General features: G+C 59.0%; 1 protein-coding gene across 1 annotated transcript in view; it reads left to right on the top strand.

The window, feature by feature from the left end:
* Positions 1 to 8,321, top strand: part of LOC113210389 (agrin-like) — a 242,240-nt gene extending 233,919 nt beyond the window's left edge. Inside the window, exons 3-16 of the mRNA XM_052263849.1 lie at positions 1,284 to 1,514; positions 2,587 to 3,042; positions 3,600 to 3,904; positions 4,055 to 4,178; positions 4,267 to 4,524; positions 4,694 to 5,053; positions 5,147 to 5,302; positions 5,515 to 5,787; positions 5,871 to 6,017; positions 6,102 to 7,173; positions 7,264 to 7,484; positions 7,567 to 7,701; positions 7,806 to 8,058; positions 8,153 to 8,321. Of these exons, the coding sequence (XP_052119809.1) occupies positions 1,284 to 1,514; positions 2,587 to 3,042; positions 3,600 to 3,904; positions 4,055 to 4,178; positions 4,267 to 4,524; positions 4,694 to 5,053; positions 5,147 to 5,302; positions 5,515 to 5,787; positions 5,871 to 6,017; positions 6,102 to 7,173; positions 7,264 to 7,484; positions 7,567 to 7,701; positions 7,806 to 8,058; positions 8,153 to 8,321 (4,160 nt within the window). The remainder of the gene's footprint in view (positions 1 to 1,283; positions 1,515 to 2,586; positions 3,043 to 3,599; positions 3,905 to 4,054; positions 4,179 to 4,266; positions 4,525 to 4,693; positions 5,054 to 5,146; positions 5,303 to 5,514; positions 5,788 to 5,870; positions 6,018 to 6,101; positions 7,174 to 7,263; positions 7,485 to 7,566; positions 7,702 to 7,805; positions 8,059 to 8,152) is intronic.
* Positions 8,322 to 8,915: the final 594 nt, after the last annotated feature.

Below are 8,915 nucleotides of genomic sequence, written 5' to 3' on the forward strand. Positions count from 1 at the left end.
CTCTCCCTCTCCCTCCTCCTCATGCTTCTCCCTCTCCTTCTCCCACCCGCAGCAGCGGTCCCCCCTCCGTGATCCCAGAGCAAATGAAATGCGGCTAAACGGGTCATTTAACATTGGTCACGGATTGCGCCCCGCAAGGCCCTGGCCCTTATAATAGTCCAGGGAGAACTGGGTGGGGGGCTGCAGCCTGGTGGGAGGGTTGCACAGAGTCGAGGTGGGTTCGGTCCGGCTATCAGACAAGGATGTAATCACACTCCACCGATGCTATAAAGTTCCCCTCGACCCCAAACTATAAAGTTGGCTTAAGTAATCAAACCTATGAAATTCGCCCCCTTCCTCTTCTCTCTCTCGTTCTCTCTCTCTCTCTCCCCCCTCTCTAAGGTATTCAGCATCCTGGATCAGTTAAAGAGGAATTTTTCCTACATACCACCGAAGATTCGGAAATCGCTTGTCAACACTGATTTCTTCCTCACTTTAATTGCTGCTGCTGGTTTCTCCAAAATGTCTGTTTTAAATCACTGTAAGCTACAGAAACTGCAAAACTCTTTTATAAGGTTTGTTACTTGGATCCAGAATGTGTGAACATGCAACTCCTTAGCCTACTTCTGGGATCTAGGAATACTGATAGTGTCTGAAAGAAAGAACTTTAGGAATTATCTTGCTTATATGTTTAAAATTATTAGATTGAAAAATCGATGTATCAGTATCAAAAATACGTCTTCACCTTTAATGTCAATAATGCCAGAAAAACCAGGTCCAACATACTCAACATCCAAATACCAGCTTCGTCTTGAATACTACCGCAATTTTTTCCAATGCTTGCCAACATGTATTTTATATTTCCTAGCGGCACTTATAGTCCTTTTATATGTTTATATGCACCTTAATAAAATTTATTTCGATCTCTCTCTCTCTCGCTCTCGCTCTCTCTCTCTCTCTCTCTCTCTCTCTCTCTCTCCCCCCGAGCTTTTTGCATTCCGCCCGCCACTCCTGCTGTTCAGGGAGAAGAGACTTTGTTTTTGTAGAAAACCAAGATTGATCGATTGTCTGCCTGTTTGTACCGAGATTCCGCTCGCGGTAATGAAGATTAATGCATCCCCTCCTTGACGGGGAAAAGTGAAAACCCTTTTTTTTCCCGCATCCTCCTTTTTGATTTGCGATTGTGACGAAGCGTTGGCCGCTGTGGGATTACCCTTGTTTCACGATAAAAAAAAGTTTGAAACAAATGTCTTTTCCTTTTGAACAAGGACCTAACGTTAGTCCTTCATGTTTCCTTGTTGCAGAGAACCCAGACCCGTGCCGCGACAAGGTGTGCCAGGTGGGCGCCAACTGCGTCGTGTCGGTGGACGGGCTGTCGGCCTTCTGCGAGTGCCCGCGGACGTGCAACATCGGCGAGGCCGTCGGCGAGCCCGTCTGCGGCACGGACCTGCAGGAGTACGCTGACCACTGCGACCTCATGAAGGCGGCCTGCGCGCAGAACAAGGACATTCGCGTCAAGTTTAAGGGGCCATGCGGTAAGCCACTGGGCCGTCGAGTTTTATAACGAACTATCGCGATGAAATCTCCCGCGGACTAATCCCCTTTTCCCTCTCTTTTGTCGCTTACTTCTCTCGGCTTTCCCTCGCCGCACTTTACAGCCTGGCTTTCCTGTCTGTATTTCCCCGTTGCGCGGCCCTCCCGCCCAATTCTTTCTTTTTTTTTCGTTGGTCTCAAGGTTCGCTCCTCTCATGAAAACGTAACGCAATATTGAACTACTCGGATAGCGACACGGCGCAGCGAGACAGAGTTCATGAAATTCCACAGCGTCCCTTCCTCCAGGCGTGCGGGGTAGTGGGTGGCGAGGGGAGGGGGCTCCGGGGCGAGGGCACCAGATGTGTCAAGTATGTATGAATGCGGCCTCGGTCGGGGGTTGGGTGGGGGGGGCACTGATACGAGTAGGGCGGCGGCTCGCGAATCCAACGCCGCCCCACAGAATATACTGTACGTCTCCATCTCGTATCACCTGCCACGACGCCGCACCTCCCGAGCAGCCCTCCCCTCTGCTCTGTCTCCTTTCGAACCCGTTACCGTAACCGTGCGCTGTAAGTCTGTGGTGTACGTGTTTACGATCAGCTGGCCGAGGGCTGCTCGGCGCAGGGGGCGGTTACCACTTGATAGGGGAGGGCGATAACCACGGCAACACTCTCTTGAAGGCGGAGCGGCGGCGTAGCACGACCCGCGAACCAGGTCACGGGCCGACGGGCCACGCCGGCCCACAGCTCCTGTAAAAAAACAAAATAGGACAGGACTCACTTTGTCTGTCAGACACTGCGAAAGTACAAAAAGCACGGTAAAAATTCGAAATGCGAGTAAAATAACGTAAACGTTAACGTGAAAGCAGATGACTTATAGCGTTTATCATCCGCTAACAGGCATTTAAAAATTTGTTTATACTTTATTCATGCATTGTTTTTAATTTTTAGTCCGAAACTTTTTTACACTGTTAAAACCTTAGGAAAGCAAAATGCCAAATCCTTCGTAAGTACGAAGGATATTGCACTTTGCTTCGTTAACTGTGTAGGTTATTTATTTCCGTTTGCTTTGCAGACCCGTGCGCCGAGATGGAGTGCCCGGAGCCGCGCGTGTGCGCGCTGGGCGAGGACCGCCAGCCCGAGTGCCGCTGCGACGAGGTGTGCCCGGACGAGTTCTCGCCCGTGTGCGGCTCGGACGGCCGCACGTACGCCAACACGTGCCGGCTGCGGCGCGAGGGCTGCCGCACGCGGCGCGAGCTGCGCATCGTGTACCGCGGCCGGTGCACGGCCGGCGAGAACCCCTGCGCGGGCCTGCTCGCGTCACCGGGGGCGCCCGGCGCGTGCGCGCACGGCCAGGTGTGCGCCGTGGGCCGCGACGGCGTGGCGCGCTGCGAGTGCCCGCCCGAGTGCGAGCTCGTCGTGCGGCCCGTGTGCGGCTCGGACGGACGCACCTACGACTCGGCCTGCCACCTCACCCGGCAGGCCTGCCTCGCCCGCGCCAACGTCACTGTCGCCTACACCGGATCCTGCGGTCAGTTAACTTATTGTAAAAAAAATAGTAGAAAGGTTTACAGGAAGATTTTCCTTGACGCAAGTTGTAAAATTACAATTGGTGATCGTTAAAATACGTGCAGTACGGTCTTAAAATCCATTGGCGAGTAAAAAATTTACAACTTATTATTCGAGATTACAAAAATTTTGAAAATTGACTACTTCATTTTTCACAATGTAATAATGGATCGCTTTGAAAGTACGTCCGCCATTCTCCTGTTTAAATCCGTCTGGCCTGAGCCACTGCAGGCTCTCATAGCGCCTGGTAGGTAGGCAACATCTTGCCTGCAATGCATGCGAGTACTGCGGGCTAGCCTACCCCGAGTCTCGCAGGCGCCAAACTGCAGTTGCCAAATAAATCTGAGAAATACGGACGTTATTCCTTTCCCTTTCCCTAAGCATGTTGTTAAAATGTTCACCATCTGCCCAAAATTTGAACAATTTCAAAAAAACTAGTAAATTTTCAAAACAATTAAAAAAAAAAAATTCACGTTTTTGAAGTGCCGTCATTACACAGTGTACCGTTCTGCCCCGCAGGCGTGGACGGCCCGTGCAGTGCGCACGCGTGCTCGCACGGCGGCGAGTGCGTGCCCCGGCACGGCGCGCCGCGCTGCGTCTGCCCGCGCTGCCCGCTCACCTTCCAGCCCGTGTGCGGCTCGGACGGCGTCTCGTACGGCAACGAGTGCCGGCTGCGCCTCGAGAACTGCCAGCGCCGCCTGGACGTGCGCGTCGCGCACCAGGGCCTCTGCAGCTGCGAGAACCGCTCCTGCGGCCCGCACGCCACCTGCGAGACGGACGCCACCGGCGAGGGCCAGTGCGTGTGCCCTGACTGCAGCGCACCTGTAAGTTTTAACTCTTTGAGAGATGTTTTGAGAAAAATCCTTCTCCTTTGTTAAAATAACAGGGTGGTTCACAGACCCCCTTCATTTATTTTGCTTGTGGTGTGCCATCTCGTATAAAACCTGTATTAAACTGACTGGTTTGCGTCGCAGGCGGAGCAGGAGCACAGCCCGGTGTGCGGTTCTGACGGCGTGACCTACGACAACGAGTGCGCCATGCGCCGCGAGGGCTGCAAGGAAGGCAGGAACGTGGCGGTGGCCTACCGGGGTGACTGCGGTAAGCGCGCGCGCCGACGACGACTGCAGTCCCTCTTCGCCTTTTCTTTTCATTTTCTCTCTCTAATCTCTCGTCGTCCTTCACCTAGACTCGTGCCGGGACGTGACGTGCCAGGAGGGCGCGGCGTGCGTGGAGGGCGCGTGCGTGTGCGAGGCCAGCTGCGGCGCGCAGGAGGGCGGGCCGTCGCCGCCCGGCGCGGTCGCCGTCAGGGAGGCGGTGTGCGGCTCGGACAGGGTCACGTACCCGAGCGAGTGCGCCCTCAAGAGGACGTCGTGCCAGCGCCACCCGGAGCCGCCCATCACCGTCCTGTTCTACGGCGACTGCCTCGAGCGCTTCGGCGAGCACAGTGAGTAGTAGCAGCGTGCCCTAGGCAGGGTAGGTCGTCTTCAGATTTAATTTTCAAAAAAAAAGGATCATTTCGGCGAATCGTCGGCCTTTAAACTGCTTGTAAAAGCCGCCTCGTCGGACATTGTCGCGCGCCGGTACCGCCTACTGACCCCTGTCGCTCTCTGCAGCCGCCACCGTGCCGCCGCACATGGCCAACCAGTCCGCCAAGCTGACGGAGGCGTCGCACGGCAAGGTGCTGCAGCCGGGGCGCAAGGACGCGCAGCACGTGACGGGCGGGACGGCGGAGCGCGCCGAGGCCTGCAAGGACATCCGCTGCGACTACGACGCGACGTGCGAGCTGGGCACGGACGGCTTCCCGCGCTGCTCGTGCGTCTTCGACTGCGGCGCGGCGCTGTGGCTCAACGCCGGGCCGCAGGGCCCCGTGTGCGCCTCCAACCAGCGCATGTACCCGAGCCTGTGCGACATGAAGCGCGAGGGCTGCCAGCGCCAGGAGGAGCTGCGCCTGCGCCCCATGGACCTCTGCAAGGGTGAGCGACGACAGCGCGAGCGCCAAATCACCAACTTGTTGTCCCTCTCGCAAGAATAAAGTTATTTAATTTCGTTTATTATTACTCCTCCAGGACTGGAGGTGAAGCCGTGCGGGGGCCAGGCCGATCCACTCCGCGACACCGCCTCGGGTGGCGAGCTGGACTGCGGCGCCGGGCCGCAGCGCCAGGACTGTCCGCGCGGCTCCTACTGCCACACCACGCCGCACTTTGCACGCTGCTGCCCCAAGAGTGAGTACAAGCGCTCCGTACCTGTGGACAACGTGATGCTGGGTGACGCTGAAGTAGACATTTCAAGTTTCCAGAAAGGGAATTTTCGGGATATTTCTTACGAAATTCTTTTAAATGTGTTAATTATGTCCTTAGAAATTTTAGGTTTTCAAGTTTTACCAGAAAAAAAAATCCGGACCTTAAAAATCTTGACTCTTATCCTTCCATTGCAGCCGGCTCGTACAGGCAGCACGTGTCCTGCGAGGAGTCCTGGTACGGCTGCTGCCCCGACGGGCGGACCCTGGCCGACGGTCCGGACGGCGAGGGCTGCCCCAAGATGTGCGGCTGCAACAAGCTGGGCGCCGTGAGCGACGCCTGCGACGCGGACACGGACGCGTGTGTCTGCAAGACGGGCGTCGGCGGCGAGAAGTGCGACCGCTGCGAGCCCGCCTACTGGGGCCTTCAGAAGGTCCGCGACCACGGCAACCCGTCCGTCGGATGCCTGCGTGAGTGTCGTCGGCCCGATCTCTGAGGTTGTGAGGCTACTCGCCTGCGACGTCGTGATGATTGTGATTGCTTTGCCTTGCAGCCTGCCAGTGCCACAAGTGGGGCGCGGTGCGCGACGACTGCGAGCAGATGACGGGGCGCTGCGTGTGCCGGCCCGGCGTCCAGGGCGAGAAGTGCGAGGAGTGTGTGGCGCCCGGCCACGTGCTGTCCCCCGCCGGCTGCGGCCCGGGTGAGTACTCCGGCGCGTCCTCGAGCGCGAGGAGGGTGACCGCCTCCACCTCCACCGACCGCTTACACCCCCCGGCTGCCGCAGGTGTCCCCGGCTCCAACGTGGGCGGCCCGGCGACGGAGCGGCCGCTCAAGCGCTCCACTTTGCACCGCTTCACGGAGCCCGGGCCCGGGCCTGGCATGACCGGCGGCGCGTCCTACAAGTCCACGCGCCACCTGGGGCTGTCGGCGCCGCCGCCGCTCGACCCGCGCCACTCGCAGAACCGCTACTACTACTCGGCGGCCAACCGCAGCGGCGAGGCGGAGGCGGACGGGGACGCGGTGGACGCGGAGGGCGCCGGCGGCGACAGCCGCGAGGTGGACGTGATCCACTCGCTGGCGGCGGCCTCCAGCGACCTCCTCAACGGCACGCTCCCCGACGGCGACCTGGAGGGAGTGCCGCCGGGGTGGCTGCCCACGCCCGCGCCGCCGCCCGCCGCGCCGCCCACACTGCTCGGCGACCCCTGCACCTCGTCGGCCGACTGCGGCGTCCAGCACTCGCACTGCCTGCTGGGCTCCTGCGCCTGCATCGAGCCGCCCACCGCGGCCGGCCACAGCCGCAGCGACTGCCCTGCGCCCGCCAGCACCGCGGCGCCCACCTCGGCGTGCCTGTCCTCGCCGTGCGAGCAGCGCGGCGCCGTGTGCGTGGAGGGCCCGCTGGACTCGTTCACCTGCCTGTGCAACGGCGAGCCCTGCGAGAGCAACGCCACCGTCAGCGGGCTGTCGTTCGCCGGCGAGAGCTGGGTGCGGCTGTCGCGCATCGAGGGGAGCCCCATCGCGCTCTCGGTGAACGTCGAGTTCCTGAGCTTCTCGCCCGACGGCCTGCTGCTCTACGCGCAGCAGCACGACGACGGGTCCGGGGACTTCGTGTCGCTCGCGCTCGTCGGCGGCTACGTCGAGTTCCGCTACAACCTGGGCTCCGGGACGGTGGTGCTGCGCTCGGGCTCGCGCCTCACGCTGCACGCCCCGCACCGGGTGTCGGCCAAGCGCTACCACCGCGACGGCATGCTGTCGGTGGACGACGACGCCGACGTGACGGGGCAGTCGCAGGGCTCGCTGCGGTCGCTGGACCTCAGCCCGACCACCTGGGTGGGCGGCGTGCCCAGCAACCACTCCAGGTAAGGCCGTTGCGTCAGGTGAGGTCTGCCGTCACGCGCGACCGTCCTGTCGCCGTCGTACACCTCTCTGAGTGTTTTCGTGCTCCGCAGGGTGTGGGAGAACATCGGCACCTCCCTCGGCTTCACGGGCTGCATCCGGCGGATGACGCTGGGGACCCGGCGCATCGACCTGGACAGCGCCGTGGCGTACTCCGCCGTCGGCCAGTGCGGCGGCGACCCCTGCTCGGCTCAACCCTGCCGCCACGGCGGGCTGTGCCACTCGCTCAACGCGCTCAACGCCTTCAAGTGCGAGTGCCCGCTCAACTACACCGGTGAGCACGAACGCCAGCGGCGGTGAGGGTCAGGGGCCAAGTATGACCAGGTGACTAACGTGTTCCTCCTCCGCCGCGCCAGGGCTCCTCTGCGAGGCGGCCGTGGACGCGTGCCTGGCCAGCCCCTGCTCGACGGGCTCCACCTGCGAGTCGCTGCCCGCCGGGGGCTTCACCTGCCACTGCCTGCCGGGGCGCCGAGGCAAGACCTGCCAAATTGGTAAGAGAATGTTTCAAAAAATTAACAAATTAAAAGAAAATCAATTGTCATTTTTTTCCGATAACCCTTCTCTGGAAAATTGAAATCCTCTCATTTCTCGTCAGCCGATGACCTGGAGCTGGAGCCGGCCGTGCCGGTGCTGGACGGGCACAGCTACGTGACGCTGCCGCGGATGGAGGGCGTGGGCCGCGCCTTCTCCCTCGAGCTGTGGTTCATGACGCGGGTGCCGGACGGCGCGCTGCTGTACGACGGCCAGCGGCTCAACTCGGCGGGTCGCGGCGACTTCATCGCGCTCAGCCTGCACGCCGGCCGCGTCGACTTCCGCTTCGACCTGGGCAGCGGGCCTGCCAGGATAGTGTGAGTGCGGGCGCCGGCGGCGGCGGGTGTACTCCATATGTGTCCGAGTCGTCTACCACCTGGGGCGGGGCTGACCGTGGTCGCTCTGTTGCAGGTCGGAGGAGGTGGTGGAGCCGGGCGTGTGGCACTCGGTGCGTATCAGCCGGACGGACCGCGCCGGCAGCCTGCAGCTGGACAACGGCACCGTGGTGCGCGGCCTCAGCGGCGCGCCCCTCAACGAGCTCAACCTCGACCTGCCGCTCTACGTCGGCGGCGTGCCGTAAGTAGTACAGCATTGTATCCGACGCGCCCTCAAACTTTTTTAAACAACCCTCCTCAAAATTCAGGAAAAATCAGAAAAAAATCATGGGGAAATTCGGAAAAAATAGGAAAAATCTGAAGAAAAGTCAGGATATTATATAGAAAACACAGACAAATTCGTGTACACCTGAATTTATCGCTGAACGAAGCTCAGTCTCAAGTCGATGGGGGTCAGGCGATATCTCTGTCGTAAGTTTTTCTGTCTGTGTTTACGTTCCTTTTTTTCTGGAAAACGGCTGAAACATGGAAAGAATACGAGTTTCACTGAACATCTATAATTTAAGGAAAACCAAGTGAGAACTTTCCGTTCGGATGACAGTGTGAATTTTAAAGAATGGTGGCAGAGATGTGTTTTAATAGACCATGGTGAATGGCTAGTGATTTTGCTGAAGTATAGAATGTGCATCCAGAGCTGAGTTGAGAAACAAAAACATTTTTTCGTCGACGAAATCCAATTTCGACGTCATTTAATACTTTAGTTTTCAAAGGGATCTTGAGAGAAATTCCCCAACCCTTCGACGGCTCACTATAGAGATGGAATGATTGGAGGCGACGCC

This window comes from Frankliniella occidentalis, unplaced genomic scaffold (assembly GCF_000697945.3).
Source record: "Frankliniella occidentalis isolate FOCC.00 unplaced genomic scaffold, Focc_3.1 Scaffold14, whole genome shotgun sequence".
Classification (NCBI taxonomy): domain Eukaryota; kingdom Metazoa; phylum Arthropoda; class Insecta; order Thysanoptera; family Thripidae; genus Frankliniella; species Frankliniella occidentalis.